The 20,116-nt window shown below is 44.3% G+C and overlaps 1 protein-coding gene across 5 annotated transcripts; it reads left to right on the top strand.

Moving 5' to 3' along the window:
• Window positions 1–561: 561 nt before the first annotated feature.
• On the top strand, window positions 562–17,416 carry baz2a (bromodomain adjacent to zinc finger domain, 2A). 5 transcript variants are annotated; one of them, XM_030422238.1, is made up of 30 exons: window positions 562–664; window positions 2,041–2,161; window positions 2,272–3,177; window positions 4,105–6,099; window positions 6,249–6,524; window positions 6,617–6,976; window positions 7,073–7,133; window positions 7,814–7,922; window positions 8,062–8,163; window positions 8,293–8,515; window positions 8,626–8,687; window positions 8,804–8,869; window positions 8,973–9,365; window positions 9,479–9,733; window positions 9,832–10,046; window positions 10,129–10,203; window positions 10,311–10,485; window positions 10,564–10,626; window positions 10,714–10,858; window positions 10,971–11,590; window positions 11,689–12,016; window positions 12,199–12,354; window positions 12,483–12,643; window positions 12,954–13,019; window positions 13,139–13,422; window positions 13,512–13,647; window positions 13,742–13,888; window positions 13,994–14,223; window positions 14,333–14,476; window positions 15,514–15,913. In XM_030422238.1, exons 2-30 carry the CDS (start codon window positions 2,041–2,043, stop codon window positions 15,671–15,673), a joined length of 8,034 nt encoding a protein of 2,677 aa, XP_030278098.1. In that variant the 5' UTR covers window positions 562–664; the 3' UTR covers window positions 15,674–15,913. The 5 variants fall into 5 exon arrangements, with proteins under 5 accessions (XP_030278098.1, XP_030278099.1, XP_030278102.1 ...); XM_030422239.1 differs by having other exon boundaries at window positions 580–771; window positions 15,514–17,416; XM_030422242.1 differs by lacking the exon at window positions 562–664 and adding an exon at window positions 837–1,114.
• Window positions 17,417–20,116: the final 2,700 nt, after the last annotated feature.

Below are 20,116 nucleotides of genomic sequence, written 5' to 3'. Positions count from 1 at the left end.
TATATATATATATTTTTTACTTTAATGCAACAAGTCGAGATCAACAAAATGACAATGGAGGAATACAGAACTCATTCAGAAAATTTCAGGAGGAAATTTTCAGACGCAAGTTCACGAAAGAAGTATTAGTACATTTATTTGATCCTACTTCTCAAATAGTTAACTCATAATTTGTGTACACAATACATGTGTAATAACTCAGTAATATAAAGTAATACAACTGACTATTTCTTTCATTGTAAGACATTCTGACATTTGATTTAAGGAACACTTTCCAGGCGATACTTTATATTTTAACTGACATTAAATAGTAAGTTAATTATTATTAATAATGATGAAAAAAAAAAAACATTATTATTATTATTGTTGTGAAGTTTCGTGACTAAATGTGACCGGATACTCACATTAAATATTAATATAGTTTTTTTTTTTTTTTTTTTAATTAAGAATAAAAAAATAATTAATAAATAAAAAAAACAGTATAATCCGAAGATTATTCTTCTTATTGTTTTTCTTATTGTTGGTTTTGTTGTGAAGTTTCGTGTAACCGGATGTGTACGTCTTACCGTTGGGACGTTCACACTGCAACTGTTCGCTCTGTTCTGACTGTGATCATGGCTGCACTGGACCACACCAGCCATGTTTGCTAATTTAAAACCCAAAGGTTAGGGAATAGTTGTTTATTATTTACCGCTGTGCCATCTTCACCCGCACACCCGTTTAGACGAAGGGTTAGAGGCATCTGCGCCTTCGAAATCCAAGGACTGAAAGGTTGGATAGCTTTCACTGTAAATATCAGCGAAACTTTTGATGGTGGCAGTGTGGGAAGATGATGCTCTGCAAAAAAATGTCTGTGTGCGTGCAGCGTAAACAATGTAACTTCATCTGACTGCTAGCTTACGTTAGCCCGTGAACAAAAGGGGAGCACGCCTCCATCTGTTAACAAGCGAGGCTGAGTGGGATATCGTTATTCATTAACAACAAACCGGCTGATATTTATTTTCATCCGCGTTGATCTCTACCGCTGATGGGCACCATGGATCCAGACCAGCGTGGTTGTGGTACCTGCTACCTGGCTGTTAGCTAACATCGCTGCTTAAGTGGCGTATTCCGGGTAAACGTTAAGGATGCTATCGGCTAGCTATCTAGCTAGCGTGCGTTAGCTTGTTTCTATTGTGATGATTTAGCTAAATAACCTTGGAACTGGAGCGGGGAATCTATTTGTCCGGTGTTTTACACTAAAGTAAAAGGTTTGTACAAGGTGTTCATTGGTTGAATTCATACCCAGCTAACAGTATCAGTTGTTAGCACAGCTGACTAGCGGCGCTTTAAAGTGAATTGTTCGTTTAAGAACACAGCTAGCGCGGCTCAGCTAGCGCGGCGCTTGCTTTTGCAACGGCCTTGTTGAATTAATGAAGTATCCATAGAGGGCTACTTTTGTATTACTAGCGTGTGGACGTGCTAAACAGCGAGTGGTGTGTTAGCAGTCCTTCGGGCCTCGGAGTGACTGTAAAATATTTTCGCTAAGTTAATCCTTCCATTGTTAGTTGGCCGAGGCCGCCGGGTCTTGGGTAATGTTGGTGTGGCTATGGCTGCCTGGGCCGTACATTTATCATGGCAGATTGAGGAGGATGTGCTCATGTTAGCAGCGCCTCATCAGCGGTAATGATGAGCTCCTATCGTAATATGCCGATTGTCCATTACGGCTCGCTCGGGCCTGGCATCTGCCGTCGCTTGGCTGCGACATTTTAACGGTTGTTGTTGGAATCGGATCGGTGCTGTCACAAGCGGCGGTTTGCCAAAATAATTCAGGATTGACATTTTTTGAGAGGAAAATGTGCGTATTACGTAGCGTCTCATAACTGCACGGAAAATAAATGATAATGAATTAAATAAATAAATCGGTGATTCACAGCATGATGCATACAGCGAGCATGCATCTTGGCCTTGTTGAGCGGTTGCCTCACCGCTTTACATTTGATCGGTTATTAGAACTCAGATTTGTGTATTTACACATTTGTGTTCTTCTTTTGTTTTCAGATGGAGTCAAATAATCATTTCAACTACACCCACTCCTCAGCAAACTCAGGACTGAAACTCTCCTCAGGGGATTCTCTTTATACTAACGGGTCCTCCATGAGTTTTCCTCAGCAGGGGAAGAGTGAGTACTTTTTTTTTTTTTTTTTTTTTTTAGCTCTGTGTACTTTTATAGAACTTACTGATTCTCTATTTCTGTCTCTTTAACTTGACTGTTGTTCTCGTGTCCGGCAGATATGAATGGCGAAATGAATGTGAATGGCGTCACTACTGTACTCGGGTCCGCTGTGCCTGGTTCCCACCCACCAACAGCTCCTTACCCACACATGAGCAACCACCACCAGAGCAGCATGGGCTATGACTACTTGTGGGGAGGGCACCCTCAATATGGCCCAGGCATGGGTGCTTCTCCTGGGCACGGGATGCACCAGAAGCAGCCGGCACCTGGGATGGTGCAGCCTCAGTCACAGCACCACTTCCAGGGTCACGGACAGTACCAGTTGAACGGGGGTATTGAAAGTTCTCACCAGCCCCCTGTGGCAGGCCCGGCGAACATGCCTCTTAGCGGGAGTCAGTACTGGAACAGGAGTAACCCTGGCCCACAGCAGATAAGTTATAACTCCCACAGTATGTACGGGACCTACCAGAGTCAGGCACATCCTGGGATTACACCGTCACAGCATCACCAGCAGCAGTCCTTACAGCCACCATCGCATCAACCATCACAGCAGCACCTCCAATCCCATCGTCACCCACCGCAGCAGCACCACCAGCAGCACCAGCAACAACCACAGCATTATGGTATGATGCCCAATGGGATGCCCTACTACCAGCATCAGCCCCAGCACCCGTCCCTGCCGTCTCCCCAGCAGCAACAGCAGCAGCCGCCACCACAGCAGTCTCAGGCCCAAGGCCAGGCTCAGATGATGCCCCCAGCTGCTCAGAATTTTACTCCTCCACGGGGCAGCCCACAGCATCACAATTTAGGCAGAGGGTCCACGGGGAGCCCTCTCCCTGTGGGGATGTCCTCAGCAACAATGATGTCACCGTCGACCGTGCAGGAGAGTGGATCACCCAAGGACCACAGCAGGGAACGGAGCCCCCATGCTATCAATGTGGGAATACCTACTGCCATTCAAGGTGACTACTCAACAGATTTTTTGTGAAGCTTTTTTTGGCTCATTTTATTCTGTCCTTCACTTTGGTCCTCCAGTTGTGATTGGAATGTGTTGGCTCTACATTTTGACTACTGTAATACTGTAATTCTGGTCATTGATTAAGTTTTATTTCCCCATGATTTAATCTGTGCTCTACTTTACATTTCCTCATTTAATGCTACCAGTTCAGACATGTGCAAATAATGAAACAGTCCTCTTCCTCTTTGGTCATACTTGACCTAACCATTCCAGCTGCTGATCTTATTTTGACATGACACTCCCTGATTGCATTACGGTGGCCAGGGCACCCTTCATAAAATTTGTATTGTTATTGTTTAGGTTAAACAGCTAATCACTGACCATTTTGATAACTACTTTTTCTTTGTTAATTATTACTATTATTATTTTATTATTTATTTCGTCTGACATGGTAGTTAACTGTGTGTTTTGCACTTTTGGTCAGACAAAAGCAGAACATTTAAATAGGTTTGGGAAATTAAGATGTACACTTTAAACTCTATTTGTAGACAAATCCTTAAATTTAAAAAAATAATCATAGAAAAAGTAAGTCCTGCTGGCTATTTCTTGCACATTAATGTCTTATAAAGATTCAGTCTCACTGCTGGTGCACAGTGTTTGCACAGTGCCAAGATTCAACCAACAGGGGGCACTGCTCGATTAGGTAAAGCTGTCTGAACTGTCTGTCAGTGAGGCTGTGATGAATCACTTACTAAAGTGCTTGAAATGTCTTTTGTCTCTTCATGATAACAGTATCAAAATGTATCAGTTTGAAGATTGGATTCGTCAGTAAAACAACTCACTTTGAATTCATCATAAAAACGCTTTATTCTGCAAAAAAAAAAAAAAAAACTTTCCTTGTTATTAACTCTTTTATTGTCTTCCCTTTCAGGACACGCAAGAGAAGCTGTCAAGGAGACAGACTCAAGCTATAATGGCATGGAAAGGGCATCTGCTGCCCAGAGGCTGCCAAAAACTGACAGTTTCCAACCCAAACCTGTGGGACCTTCGAGTGATTATCGTCCGCATTCTGAACAGCCAGCAGCTCAACGTCCAGAAATGAATACACCTCCGCAGTTTGCGTCGTCTAAGCTCTCTGCATCTGCATCTCCTGCAGCAGTGTCAACGTCTCTAAACAAGGACTCAACGCGTCCTCGGGTTTCAGCTACTGCTGTCTCTGAGTCTCCCACATCTGCCCCTCGGCCCCCTGTAGTGTCATCTCCTGACATAGAGTCTGCTCTGCCACAAACCTCAACACCTCCCAATGTGTCCTCTGCTCCATCTCCAGCTGCTCCTCCCAGACTTTCCTCACCACCTCGAATGATGCAAGGCTTCAGGCGAGAGATGTCCCCTGTTGGATCCAAGCATCTGTCTGTAGGGGCCTCTTGCTCCTCCCTGCCTGCCTCACCTCCAAAATTGTCTACACCTCTTTCTTCGACTGATGGTTTGTCCAGACCAATTTCTTCAGTCCCTCCAGTCCTTTCACCTTCATTTGAGTCTCATCCAACCAAGTCTTCACTGCCTCCCACAACACTTTCTCCTCCTGCCCTGGTGTCCACTTCCTCTTACTCTGCGTCTGCAGCCATCTCATCTCTTCAGCAGATGGTTCAAGGGTCCAGGACACCTCTGGTGACATCCGGAGCCCAGCATGAAAAGCCAGGACCCCCAAAACTAATGTCTGACTTCTTATCAGTGGGTGCAAAGTCCTCATCTGCTGGTGTGGCTCCACCTCTTATGTCTTCAACCTCAGCACCAACTGGCTCATGCTTATCAACATCTGCATCTCCCATGTCTGTGTCAACATCTCCTTCTGTTGGCGGTAAACCTCATGACCCAGCACCCGCAACCCAGCATCAGATGTACACTCCTCTAGCTGCTAACTCTGGTCTTTCTGCTGCCTCTGCAGCATCATTACTACCTGGAGCAGCAAGCCCACCTTCCCCAGCAGCCCATGAAAGTCCTACAGTCCGACCTCTGTCCACCCTACCTCTTCTAACCACTCAAGCCTCCAGGACTGCACCCGTGTCCGCCCCTCCTGCCTTGGTGTCTGTGCCTCCTGCAATGGGTACGTCTTCTGGAGTGGTCCAAAGTTCAGACTCTGAGCATTATTCTCCCAACACCACTCCTTCTCAGGCGCTGAAGCAGGCGTCTCCCAAGCCAGAGCACCATGGTCACAGTGAGGATAGGAAAGCTAAAGAAAGAAATGGGAAACCAGAAGAACACTTCCCTCAGCTTGATTCAGGCACGAGAAGGACACCACAGAAGCTGGAAGCTACTGAGACAAATGAGTCAGAAATCCTCAGCGATCTTCCTTACAAACCCTTGCAGACCACAGTTGCTCCTGATCAGTCCAAGTCCAAGAATAAACAGACAGATTCTGAGAAGCGTCAAAGCGGTGTCCTCTGTGAGTCAGAGGAGCAGGCTCCACTCAGAAAGTCTTCACATCTGCACAGCACGAAGGTAGAGGATCTGACCGATGAAGACATTTTTGATGACTCTTCACTATTCGACACGCCCTCTAGAATCAAGGCCAGCTCTTTCATGGATAAGTCGTCTCTTGCAGATGATGAAAGCTCACGCGTAGATGACTCCAGACACCATGATAGTAGCTTTCCCCTGAGAAAAGACACTTCCTTTGCAGAAGGGGACACCTCGACTGCCTTTGACACCACTAAAGACAGCAGCTTCTCCGTGGAAGACTCCAGAGATGAGACATTGGACTCCACCAGGGAAGGGGAAACATCTGAGGCAGAAGAGACCAAGGACGGCTCCCAGATCACAGGAAAATCCATGCTGGAGTCTTCTCTTAACAACACCTCTCAGATGGATGACCCAAGCGATGTGTCTGACTCGCGCTTATATGTGCCATCTCAGCCAGGTCGTCAAGGTAAATCCTTAAAGTTCACAATCATGGGGACTAACATCACATGAATTAATTTTCTTTGGACATTGCTTTCATTTAAAATGGAGAATACAGATTTTTATGTCCTTATCCTATCATTCTGATTTTTGCCATTTAATGTTGTTTCTTCTCAGGACCGGAGGCAGAGTGGGAGCAGACAGGACATGATGCACCAGACTCTGCTGGACGCATTAGCATCAAGACCACTGTTAGTGAGACGATGACTCCCCCGAGTTTCAAGATGAGAGATGAGAACTTCATCGCCTTCAGTACCCCAGCAGAGGGCCCTGCTGTACACCCACTCCAGCCAGTGACTGATCAGACTGTGTCAGCTATCGGAGGGCATCTGAAAACCCCAGGGAAACCACGCAAACCTCGAACTCCAAAGGCAATATGGACGAAATCTCCAGGTATTCAACATTATGATTTCAACAGAATGTTTATTTTAAAAATGTTAGATTGTATTCAACACTTGTTTTGTCTTTTCCCATTCATTTTTAAGCTCCTGAGGGGAGCCAGCGGAAGCCTCGGGCACGAACCCCTAAAGTGGAGAAGACCAATGAAGAGGGAGGCAATAAAGAGGAGGTAACCAAGGGTAGGAAGAGGAAGAAGCCTGTGAAGGAGGATGTTCAAGAAACATCAGATGCCGGTGGAGAGGCTGGGCCAGCGACAGGAGAGGTCGATTCTATCACAGCCACAATTGAAGCTGTTCTGGCCAATGCTTCATCTATTGATACCCCAAAGCCCAAGAAGGCGAGAAGGACGAAGAAACAACAAGAAGGAACTGCAAAAACACCAAACCAAGGTGCCAACAAAACTGCTGATGATGTTGATGAAAATGATGATGATGACTCCACTGCAGGTAATAAAGAAGAGTTTTCAGACGTTGTGTCATGGCGTTTGGTTGAGATGTTTTATCCCAGTTTAATAACGCATTTGTGCAAATTTTCACAAACAGGTGAATCAAACAGACGGAGGGTTGCGACTGAGGAGCAGGTCCAGTTCCCACTGCAGCATGGGTAATGTTCCCTTGTGGGGTTTTTGTTAATCACATCAGTATTGCACATTGCTTGTTTACAGAAGACTATCTATGCTATAACACTATAGACCACAATCACTATTGGCTGAAGACATTCAAACATTTATCAAGCAAGTTTTGTGCAAGCTGAGATATCAGATAAACCCAAAATTTTAGTTTATGGTCAGTTGAGTAATTTTTTTCCCAAAATCAACTAATCCTTTAATTGCTGTTGAGAATTTAACTGATTGAAAATGTAATCTACAATCAGACATGGGCACAAATACTCGCTTAACAGATATATCAAAAAATACTTGTATGAGAAAACATATTTGATTAAAATTAAAAGTAAATTTTGTGATTTTAAAAAATACAAAAAGAGATTCTATGCACACTTATATTACCGTAGCCATTATTTAGCCATTTAGTAGCCTCGATATGGGTTGGATTTTGTTTGGCCAGTTGTTGATAAAAATGGTAATGAGGTCATTTTTTTGTCTTCATTAGTTGATCATTCAACTAATTTTATTTGGATCATTGGTGTTTACTATTTGAGTGCTTTTATTTCACTTTGAAAGGTTTTCATATATTATAACTCAATTTCTAGTTATTTTGCCACCCTCCTGTGTCTAAAAGGTAGCTGTGCGACAGGAATGTAATTATGAATTCTCTTCACTGTAGATGGAGGAGGGAGATTCGTGTAAGGAAAATGGAGAACCGCATGAAGGGCGAAACCTGGTATTACACACCCTGTGGAAGGAGGATGAAGCAGTTCCCAGAAATAATCAAGGTGCATTTTACTTTTACAAAACAAAACAATAAAAGATGTTGAAGTTAGAATAAAAACATTTCAAGGCACATATGACAGTGAATATCTAATGATGTCCAAACGTTGACTATGAATTTCTTTTTCTTGTTGTTTCATCCAGTACTTGAAGAAACACTCAGACAGCGTGGTCACCAGAGAACACTTCAGCTTCAGCCCACGCATGCCTGTTGGAGATTTTTATGAAGAAAGAGAAAGTCCTGAGGTCTGTATATTATCTTTTTCTGTCTACTGCTCACTTCATTTTTGTATTCACAGTCAAGGATTTGGATAAAAAAAATGAAATCTGTAGGAGACATTTTGGGGACTGATCATTTTCCACAATATGTTGCAGGGTATGAAGTGGGTGCTCTTGGCCAACGAGGAGGTTCCATCAATGATCATGGCCATCACTGGCAGACGAGGTCGACCTCCAAACCCTGATAAAGAGAAACCCCGCAGGGCTCGGGGTGTGAGGGGAGCGCCGGCTCGCCGTCCTGGAAGACCTCCCAAACCCAAGATGATTGACCTCCTTAGCAAAGTTGACGCCAAGCTTTTGAAGCGACTTGAGGCTAAGGGTGAGTGGGTGTAGACTGGAGCGACTTGGCATACAGAGTCTTAAGACCAGATGATGTTTGGCACATGTAGCTTGAGCTAATGTTTGTTTAATTTTTTTTCTTTTTAATAGAAGCTCTCACTGAGGAGGAAAAGGAGAAACTTGCAAAAATCAAAAAGAAAATGAAGAGAAAGGTATGTCAGTCGGTCAGTTTATAATGTACATTTTTTCATTGTAAATAATTGTTGAGCTGTTTGGCTGTTGACAGCCTCTTCTGATTTTGTTGCTGATGTTTATTATTATTATTTAGGCAAGAATGAAGAGAAGGGAGGACACGAAGATTAAGAAGATGAAAGCGGAGAAAAGGAGAGCCAAGGTAAGCCAAGACAAACACTCCATAAAAAATGATTTATCAGTATTTTCCTCAGCACAATCTCTTCCTAACCTCTTCCTCTTCTTGCTTTCCTTTGTGGGCTCAGCTTGAGCAAGATGCCAAATTACTGGAGCTGAAGGCTGAACCAACCGACCCAACGGCCCCACAGGTCACACAGCCAGCATCAGGCGCTGCTGCAGAGCCCAAGAAGCCTGGCCGCAGGAGATCGGTCAAGGTTGTGGTTCCTCCACCAGTACAGCAGACTGATGAGGAGAGGATAGCACAGGGAAAGAGGGTGCTTGGTGCTCGGAGTAAAGCCAAGGCTCTGGCTAAAGCTCAAGCGGAGGCGGAGGCGGCAGCTCGGGCCGCTCTGGCAGCTAAGAGGGCGGCAGAGAGGAGAGCGCAGGCCCAGAGACGTCTGGAGGAGCGCAAGAGGCAGCAGCTGATCGCAGAAGAACTAAAGAAGCCCACAGAGGACATGTGTCTCACTGATCACAAAGTGAGTTCTCTAATTGACACTCAGTTTGTTCAGCACTGTGATTGCAGTTTTTTTTTTTTTTTTTTTTTTTTTTTTTTAAGGTTATTCTGACATTTGAACTTTGTCTCCATCAGCCTCTACCAGAGCTGTCCCGTATCCCTGGTGTGGTTCTTTCTGGCACAGCTTTTGCGCACTGCCTGGCTGTGGTTGAATTTCTTCATGGCTATGGAAAGGTGATTGGTCTCAACATACCCAAGGACATCCCCAGCCTTGCTACCCTGCAGGAGGGCCTCTTAGGGCTGGGTGACGGCCAAGGAGAGGTCCAGGACCTTCTGATAAAGCTGGTGGAGGTTGCACTCCATGATCCAGGCCTGTCATCTTACTATCAGGTGTGTGACACATTTGAGCACTTTCTCCATAAATACAGCTCCTGATCATGAATGGGTTGGAATGGTTTAAATCTAAATTTTTTTCTTCTCCCTATCAGTCCGTTAAGATCCTTGGGGATAAGCTGGTTGAGTTGGAGCTGACCCGCGGCACCGTCTCAGAAGTACTTCGCATCTTCTTGGAATCTCACGGTTATGATGCAGAAGTGTGCAACATGATGAGGACTAAACCATTTCATGCCCTGCCTCCTGACAACAAGGCAGCGATCTTGGGTTTCCTGGTGGATGAGCTCAGCAGTAGCAACATTGTTACAAGGTAAAAAAAAAGAGCTCAGTATGTATTCTGTAGGTTTCTCTTGAATCTGATTCTTTATTAATGTTTCTGTTTTATATTTCAGTGACATTGACAACACACTAGAGAACATGGCAACTTACAGAAAGAACAAGTGGATAATTGAGGGGAAGTTGCGCAAGTAAGATCATGGTTTTCTCTCTTCTGATAAGGAATCATTCACAGATCACTCCATTTAAAGCACAGAGCTAAACAGTATGTTGATCCTCATTGTTTTCTCCCTTGCAGACTGAAGGCGGCACTAGCGCGCCGTACTGGTCGCTCAGAGGAGGAACTGTGTTTTGAGGAGAGGAGGCGCAGTGCTAGAGTGGCTGAGGAAGAGAACCTCAGTATGGAGGAGAGCGGCCTGATTGTAGAGCGAGGCAACCGCCGAGCACGCAAAGAAGAACCCAAACTCAGCGATGTACGTATCTGCTCTAGTGTGCCTTGAGTGTTATAAGTGGATCATTCCTACATTGAATTTTGATCTTTTCTGTGACAGAGTGAGAGCCCTACTAATGCCAGCATTCCAGAGCTTGAAAGGCAGATAGATAAGCTAACCAAGGTAAGCCTGATGCTACACAGATGCAGATGCTTTTATATGTATATGTTGCTTCATATTAACAATTCCTCCGCTTTTGGCTCTCCACAGCGGCAAGCATTTTTCCGCAAAAAGCTGCTACAGTCGTCTCATTCCATGCGGGCCACATTACTGGGCCAGGACCGTTACCGCCGCAGATACTTGGCGCTACCTCATCTTGGAGGAATTCTGGTCGAGGGGCCAGAAGAGCTTTTGAGTGAGTCTGAGAATGAATTTTAACATAAGTGGCATCTTTCACATTTTACGCCTCTACAGACATTTTACATGTCTGTCTTCAACTAAACTTTGCCCACATTTCTGTCATGCAGCCTCTGGAGATGTCCTTGTCGCTGAGGTTCCTGTCCACTTCCTCAAAAAGGAGCCTAAAGTTGAGGAGATCCCAATGCCTACAACCCCACCTCCTACTCTACCTTCCTCTCCTTCCTCTGCTACCCCCACCCAGCCCCAGACCTTCTCTCCAGAGGACGACCCCCTCCCTGGCACCGCATCCCTCATGAGCCGACCGAGAGGACGAGGACGGCCAAGAAAAATCAAACCAGAAGTGGAGCTTCACCTCCGCACAGCAAAGATTCGCCGCCGCCGTCGAAGTAGCGTGAGGTCTGGGGGAGAAGATGGGCCAGGATCACCCAACAGCGGCTCACAAGACCTCACACAGGCAGCTTTCCAGAGCTGGCTCAGCCAGTCGCAGGAAGCGGTGACCAACGGCACGTGCTCAGCAGCCGGAGACGCTCCAGAGGGTAACCGACCAGAGGAGAGTGTGAAGGAGATGGCAGAGAAACAGGGGCAGTGGTTCAACCTGCTCCCCAAACAACCGTGTGATGATAACTCTCTGACCGAGCCCCAGATACCCAACTCACCGGGCTCATCCCCGAAACTCCTCCCTCAGATATCGAGTGCCCTGCCCGCACTCACTGCTCCACTCCTGCAGGTTTGACATCTCAATCATAACTACAAATACATTGAAATATGCTGTAGTAACTGATCTTCTGTGTGGTACTTAAATAATATAATCTCTTCCCACCTCAGCCGGACCCGCTCATGCCTGCTGTGGCTCCTGCTGATTCTCTGACTGCAGCACCAACACAGGACATTCCCTCTTCTGCTGCTGTTCCTGGTTGTGCCCCACCAGCAACCCCCCAGCTTCTTCCAGCTTCCATTCCTATTGCCACACCTGCTCCAGCTACCCCTGGCAGGCCAGGCCGCAGGCGAAGGAGAGGTAGCAGAGGCAGTAGTCCTGCCCGCAGAGGGCCGAGAGGAGCTGCAGCAAAGCGCCGAGGGCGACCTCCCAACTCTGTGTTCCAAGAGCTCGAGCAGCAGTACTTCACACAATTGGTGGTCAAGCCCATCCCAGCATGTAAGTAGTATCAGGTTAAAAGGGATGTTGTGATTTTGAGCTAGACAGAACAACACATCCCTCATTTTGGATGTATTTGTTGATTGCTGATAGTTAATGTTCAAAAATAACAGAAAAACATCATGTCAGTCTGTGTTTTTCCTATTATTAATCTATTGTGTGCAAAACTTTTTCTTTTTCAGCCATGGTACGTGGCTGGTGGTGGATCAAGGATCCAGAGGAACTGTATCACACCTTACAGGCCCTCCATCCAAGGGGCGTCAGGGAGAAGGTGCTCCATAAGCATCTGGCCAAACACATGGAGAGCTTAGCTGAGATGTGCACCAAACCTATAGATGGTGAGTCTTGTGTTAGTGGTCATTTGTTCCTCAGCATTTCGTGCACCATCTTTTTACTTCTGTTTGTTCCCCCTGTTGTCCTGCGTTCTCCTTACAACTTAAACTGTTTGTTTTTTTTTTCTGCCTAGATCGTTTGTTTGAGTTGAAGGTAGAGGAGAAGGATGTGCTAATGGAGGCTCTGCAGGAACCCTGGCAAGTGCAGGAAAGGACAATGGAGACTGACATCAGCGCCCTACAGTGGGTGGAGGACCTGGAGCAGCGGGTAATTGCCGCAGACCTCCATCTCAAGGTGAGTGAGCACCTAATTTTTTCTGTTTCACTATTAAACATCATCTGATTAATCTAATAATGTATTTTAAAACTACAGAAAAATGATAAATTATGCTTCGTAATCTAAAGAAACAAGATCAGCAAAGATACATTCAGACTGGAATTTAGCAAACTTTGGCAGCAACAAGTATGAAGTGGTTGCAAAAATGCTTAGCCAGAGACCTTTTTTGTCATGTCCTTCCCCATTTCTCTACTGCGTGTGCTTCCTATTGACAAAATATGAAAACTTACCAAAAACTAATTTAATGTGTACATTGTCATTCATCAAGGCACTTCCCCAAGGCGTAGTGAACGATGCTGAAAGTAACACAGAGACGCCAATAGTAGAATTTCAGGTAACCATTAAAACACTTGATAAAAAGATTTTTTCTAAGGATAAAAATAACTCATAACTCTTGTTTGGTTATCTCCCTCACTGATACTTAAATTCTCCCTGTCTCACTCCTGTTTTAAGGCCTACACAATCCCAGATCCAGACTCCACACGTGATGACCTCCAGTATTACGAGCACGACGCCGACCCACATGACGACTGGATTGTGCGAACTAAAAAGGAGTGGTCCGGGCTGCCGCGTATTGCTACACACCCGGTGGACTTGGCTGTGCTGCGCTTGGCCAATCTCGAGCGTAACATCGAGAGGCGCTACCTGAAGGAGCCGCTGTGGAACCCAGCCGAAGTGATGCGCCTCGCTCCTCTCACCCCAACGCCTGGAGACGAGCAACCGTTTGACGTCTTCAGGTGAGAAGAACCGGCCTCTCTTCATAGTGTGGGGGATGGGTTTGTTTAGTTTCATATGTTAATCTTTCGTTGATTTGCTTCTGTCCTAGTCTGGAAAGTGAGATCACGTCTCGAATGCGAACATGGCGACAAGCTCTGGATCGCGTCCGCAGTGCTCCACAGGTCTGCCTCTGTTTACTTCAGCTGGAGAAGGCCATTGCTTGGGAGAGATCTGTGACTAAAGTGGTAAGTAACTTGATCATGTGGGAGCACTCTCCACAAACCAAGTTAAAATTGTCGTAATTTTAACACTAATGATTTATTTCGCTTTTTTACACAGACTTGCCAGGTTTGCAGGAAGGGAGACAACGATGATTGCCTGTTGCTTTGTGACAGCTGCGATCGTGGCTGCCACATGTACTGCCTGAGGCCCAAAATCACCCAGGTGCCAGAGGGAGACTGGTTTTGTCCTGCCTGCATTGCCGAGGTTCAGAGCCCATCCTTATGAGTCCTCACAAAAGAAACAGCCTGGCTGCCTTTGAATCTCAGCTAGTTTTGTTGCACATCAACCTGATCTTCTTATGTCTCACAGAATGAAACTACTGCACCACGCGCATGCAAAAAGAGGACCAGGATGAAGAAGAGAAGATATGAAGACGACAGCTCTGAAGATGAGATGACAACACGACGCAGTGGGGGAATGTCAACACGGTACAAGGAGACCCCGGCCCCCTCTTCATCCACTCGTACCCCTGGAGAAGGAAGTGCCGCTAAACGTCGTCGCATGACAACCCGCAACCAGCCTGACCTCACCTTCTGCGAGTGAGTCCTGCCTTCGCTGCTGTGTTGACATGCTGGATGAATGTATTAACTTGGAACAGGAGTTTAAATCTACATGGTGACATATTTTATTCATTGTACTTCCTACCAGGATCATTCTAATGGAGATGGAGTCTCATGCCGAAGCCTGGCCATTCCTTGAACCTGTTAACCCCCGACTGGTGCCAGGCTACCGCCGCATCATCAAAAACCCCATGGACTTCCTCACCATGAGAGAGCGACTGCTACAGGGAGGGTAAGCACGGTTCACACTGCACTTTACAGGAAAAAAAACAATGACTCTACAATAAAAGAGATTAATACAGGATGAATGTTGTAAAATGTACATAACAGAAAAGTCAACTTAGGAAACATTATTTTCGAAATTGCTATGTCAAAAATGTTGCACACAGTCACAAAGCAATGTGAGAGAACAGAACAAAAAATGGAAAAGGCTCTCGTAATCAGACACACCACTCTTATATCTACGTATTAAAAACTATTTTAAAAGGTCCCGAAATTCGGGATAAGGTCAATTATACACAAAGGCTACAGGTAAGCAGAGTAATCTAAAGTGTCAGGTAGGGCTGGGGGACATGGCTTTAAAATAATCTTGCAATATATTTGGTCAATGTTTCAATACAAAATATGTGTGTCAGTATTTTGAAATCTCCTGTTAAGCACATCATAAGGATGAAGAATATCACAATTTTCTTGGCTAATTATCTCGATACAGATGTTGTGACATTATTGTAGTGTTAGTAATGTTGGTATAAATACCAAAGGAAATCTTTTAATTACAATAAAAACAGTCTAATAAGAAAATTACGTAACTTTACTGTAATGCAGCCTAAAAAAACAGGAATAGACAACACTAAACTTCAACAATATCCAAAATCCAAGTTGATATCTAGACTCATATCACGAGTACAGCATAATATAGATATATTGCCGAGCCCTCATGGCAGGAAAAGTAATTGCTCTTGTTTATGGAACCTTATTGTTGGTCCTACTGTTTCTGACTTTCCACTGATGAGTGTTTTTAAATTGACTTGGGTAAATTAAGGAACATTTTCTTCCTCCAGCACTTTCCCTGGTGTGTTTTCTCATGAGTTTGTTGCTCCCTCAGCTGGCTGATTGTTCTGTACTTAAACATTTCCAAAAGAAAAACGTATGCCCCACTTGAGGGATTACTTTTGTGCTGCAGAGGAGGCTCTTCAGACATCTTTCAAACGCATAGAACAGAATGTTCCTCTCTGGTACCATTTAAACATCTGTCTCCTGTTTCTTCAGGTACTGCAGCTGTGAGGAGTTTGCGGCCGACGCTCATCTCGTCTTCAACAACTGTGAGCTGTTCAACGAGGACACGTCGGAGGTGGGGATAGCTGGACACGCCATGAGGCGCTTCTTTGAGAGCCGCTGGGCGGAGTTTTACTCAAATAAGGACAAATAGGAGCCCTGCAGCGTTCCCCGTGATGGTGGGGCTTTTTACTGTTTGGTGCTGTCACCGTCCCAGTCACTCTCTCTCCATTACTGCTAAGACTGTCTGGAGGTTCTTCCAGCTTGTGTATTCTGTCATGTATAGGTATATATGTATAGATTTTGGCTATTTGTCTGTTATTGTTTCCTCTACCGGCCGAATCTTTTCCAGGCCCACATTTGAACTGGCTTGAACTTGTACTCATTCCCCCGTCACAGAGAGTCTGAACATGTCTCTCACTCTTCGCTTTTCCTTCCTCCTCATCCTCACATCAGCACCTCATCTCCTGTTTGCGTTCGCCTGTCACGTCCTTTCCTAAGCCCCATGTCGTAGCAAGGCCTCTGGTCAAGCCCTGTTGTGAGGCGCTGACCCGGCCTCAGGCCCTGAGTGTTTTGACTCTCGGACTCATACTGAAGGTCAGGGACTGATCACACTACTGCAGCCTTAACTGCTGCATACTGGACCTGCTTAGCACCGCTCAACGACAAAATGGATCAAAACTCTTCGCAGAGCTCGGGCCATTTTTACCTGTTCATTGGAAACGTAATGTAACGTGGTCTTATGCCGAGAAGTAATTTTTTTGCTCAATATATTTTTATTATATATTCTATATATAAATATATATAAAGATTACAATAGCTGGGATTATTTAATAGCAATAGCTTGTAGTGAATGTGTACAGATTACCTTATAGAGATGTCTAGACGATTTATGAAAAGGCCAGTTAAGCTAAAAGGAATCTGTTTTTTGGACTGTCACAAGTAGACGTTGTATAACCTCCACTTAAAGTCTTGCACGCACACACACACACAGTTCACCAACACACAAACATGCACACAATTTCACACACATACCCACCTTCTGCTGCTGTGTGAAAGACACTGGTTTCTGAAACTGGAGGATTTTTTTTTAAGTGTCAGTCAGTCTGGGCTTAGACTCTTAGATATCACTGTCCATCTTGTGCAGAGTAAATAGTCACGTAGTTACACCTGATCTGTCTCACAGACCGTAGACAACTGAGAGGATGCTACTGCAACGCACAGCTCACTGAAGCTTTGCTCTCCTGTGGTATAAGATCAGTCCAAGATGAGATTCAAGACTATCATTGAGCAAATTATTTGTGCTGAATATGACACTCATACTTGTGTTCCTCTGTAGCTCATCCAACAAGGCAAAAACATGTAAAGCTGGTGATTTGAGAGGCTAAAATCCTCCCATTTTAAAGACTAGAAATGCTATTGAGCTCTGATAACGAGGCACTGGGCACATTCCTGCCTTGTTTTCAGTCTAACATTCCTTTTATTGATTTTTGTGCTGTACACGGGCCAATGTAAAATGTTTTGCGCGGCATAGTTGGTGTGCTTCGAAGGCGACAGGATGACTCATGGTCTGGGTTTTATTTAAACATGTTTCTTACACTGAACTCGAATCCATTGATAGGAAGTAAAACCTTGACGTTCCTTATTACACGTAAAGGGACAGACGTTTTTTCAAAAAAGAAAAAAAAAAAGACATGAAAACCAAATGTGGTGTCAAGTGAATTTTTAATAATGTACAGTTTTGGTGACTTTAAATTTGTTCCTTTATATTTTTAGGACCAATTCATCATTTTTAAGAGGAGGTATTACAAGACTCTGTTGTATTAAGGTGATGTAACACGTGTGCATCTGTAGAATGTACTGTGAGTTGAATAAAAACCACATATAGTAGAGAGAATTCTTTTCTCTTTGTCTTTGTTTTAGTCAAAGGTTCCTGTTTCCTCCCACAGTCCAGAGACATGCAGGTCAGATTATGTAGCCACTTTTAAAGTAGCCTAGCCTACTTCCCCAGTGCATGCTGGGATATCATTACCGAACATGATTTGAGGAAGAGATGGATATACCAACACATAGCAAACACTCTAGCAGGAGCAGATCCAGTGTAATTGAGAAGTTTTTTTATGAATCGTGTACGAATGAGGTTATTGAATATAATGTACAATGATTTAGCTACTCCACTTTGACCATATATGGTGCAGGTGGAGCTGTATCAGTGTTGTGTAAAGTACCCAAAATTCAAACTTGAGTGAAAGTGAAGATATGTTAAACTATGACTTTGGGAAAAGTGAAACAGTGAAAAAATCCTAGTCAATGTATCTGATATTAAACACACTCAACTATCACAAGTCATTTTCTGCTCACACATGTATATAAGTATCAAAAGTCATATTATACTTACAGTTTATGTATGTGTATGTACATCTACTTTATACTATTGGTCAAAAGATTATCAGCCTGGCTGATTTAAAATTGGATATTTAGTATTTTTCTGATCATCCAAATCAGTTTTCATTTAATATGATTGTCATTAAAATATTTTTTTTATGTATTTTTCTCTTTTTCTCTGATGCAGTAATGCAACCTGCAAAGTGACTTGTAACTAAACATTTTTAAAGACAACCGCATGATTCTTTTCATTAACCAGTTTATATCTTGGCCTATTATTTCCTGATCAGAATGATCGTAAACTGTGGCCCTAGGTGAGGATATGAATGAGAGCTGCAAGTATTACAGTTAATAAGAAAGAAACATAGATATACGGAATTTAATGTGTTTGTGTTGTATAGACTCCAGTCCCTAATTCCAGTGGGTTACTGTCGACTGATACAAAAAACTACTATTTGTAAAATTAGTGTTTTTGCTGAGAAGCCCCAGAAATGTTCTGTGGACTATGAAACTTCATCTGACGTGCATATTTAATTTTTAGGTGAACTTATCCTTTAATATTCCTGATCATTATTTGATTTCAACAGATACAACAATATTTCTGAAAAGACGGTGACGCTGTTAAAATGGCAGATGCACATTTTTCAAAGAAGTCTCACGCTGCCTGTTTACCTCATACCTCCACTAAAACTCACTGTATATCACGCTGAGATATGTCACGTTAAAGGTAAAAAGGAGCACTTGACCATGATGAACAATATGCTGAAGTATTCGGGTGGGGCTCCGTTGCTCCCTGGAGAGTCCTGTCTGAGGCACATGCTGAATGTCCTGCCATCACTCCCAGCTGCTCCGCAGTCGTACAGACTCAAGTGCAGCGCACTCACACACGCTTCTGTTTTTACACTTACATCTACAGAGCACCTCAAAAATATGGAGATACTCAGAGTCAGAAAAATAAAAACCTGTGTATTGTCTTTTTCATGTATTTCTCCCATTGCCCTCCATTGCTCTCTCAAATCCCTTAGCTGGCACTTTGTGTGAGTGTGTGTACACTTGTGTGTGAGTGAAATTGTGTCCGTGTCAGCACTCTGGGCGGAGGGGGCTGAAAACTACCCACGCCAGCGGGTTCCAGTGTGCCCCCCGCCCGTCCCGCTCCACACAGTTGGGCTTAGCCCCACAAAAGGGGGGATAACAGTTTAACAGTTGCCGTGGAGAGGAGGGGGTAATCCACAGCATAATGGGGCACGCCAGCACCCCCCCGCCCCCCAACAGACCAACCAACCAGTTCATTCTGGACTGGAGTTGAGGGCCCCTGATGCCTGGGACCCCAAATATCATTACGAACATCATGTCAGCTGCCTCTATGATACACAAAAAGTTTTACAAAAACAATTCAAAACATGCATATTCAGCCGTGATCCACTAAATCCTTCATCAACATGGCCCGATGGGAATATTCTGTTTTTTTTAGTCAAACTGAGGAATTCTGTCTGTAATGAAAAAACGTCTTCACAAGGTGAGTGTTTGTTTGATATCAAAGGGAGAAAATGAAACACATGCACAGATGCAGCATCACAATAGGCTCTATGGCAACAGCATCATGAAAGAGTTTGTCCCCATGGTGATCAGATCAGTACCTCACAAGAAGGCTTAGTCTGTGGAAGGAATAAAACGAGGGTGGGAGGACATCATTTTCCAGATCGTACTGTTAACATAACCCAACAGTCAGATTTATATAACGGCTTGCTCTTGTTCAGCACTAACTCTATTTCCTCTGCTGCTTAATATGAAACGCTACTCTGTCTGAACCTTCTGAAAGACCTAATTTCCCTCGAGCAGATAAATAATTAGAGGACAGGAGGAAGAGTCATATTTATCCGATGCTGAAATGCAACGTATGACTCAATAGATAATTTCAAAGAGGAGGATGCGGTCTGTTCTTGTCACTCTGGTCGTCCCTGCTCACTAATGGTCCCTTTCTCCTATAATTGATATGAAAATCAGGCTGAGCAGCAGTAATGGGTGCCAGGTGCTCAGGACACGCCAACGCAGCTCGGCACAGGAGACAACAGGATGAGCCACCAAGCCTTAATGTTATCTGAATGATAAACTCTTGTAGTCCTACATGTAGCCCCATGTAGGCTACAGACCAACCAACCAACCAATAATTTCACAAAATATTACATCCTGACAGACATGAAACTTGGCATAT

Source organism: Sparus aurata, chromosome 7, assembly GCF_900880675.1.
Source record: "Sparus aurata chromosome 7, fSpaAur1.1, whole genome shotgun sequence".
Lineage (NCBI taxonomy): Eukaryota > Metazoa > Chordata > Actinopteri > Spariformes > Sparidae > Sparus > Sparus aurata.
The sequence above is the reverse complement of the archived record's forward strand: the minus strand, read 5'-3'. Positions and strand labels throughout refer to the sequence as shown.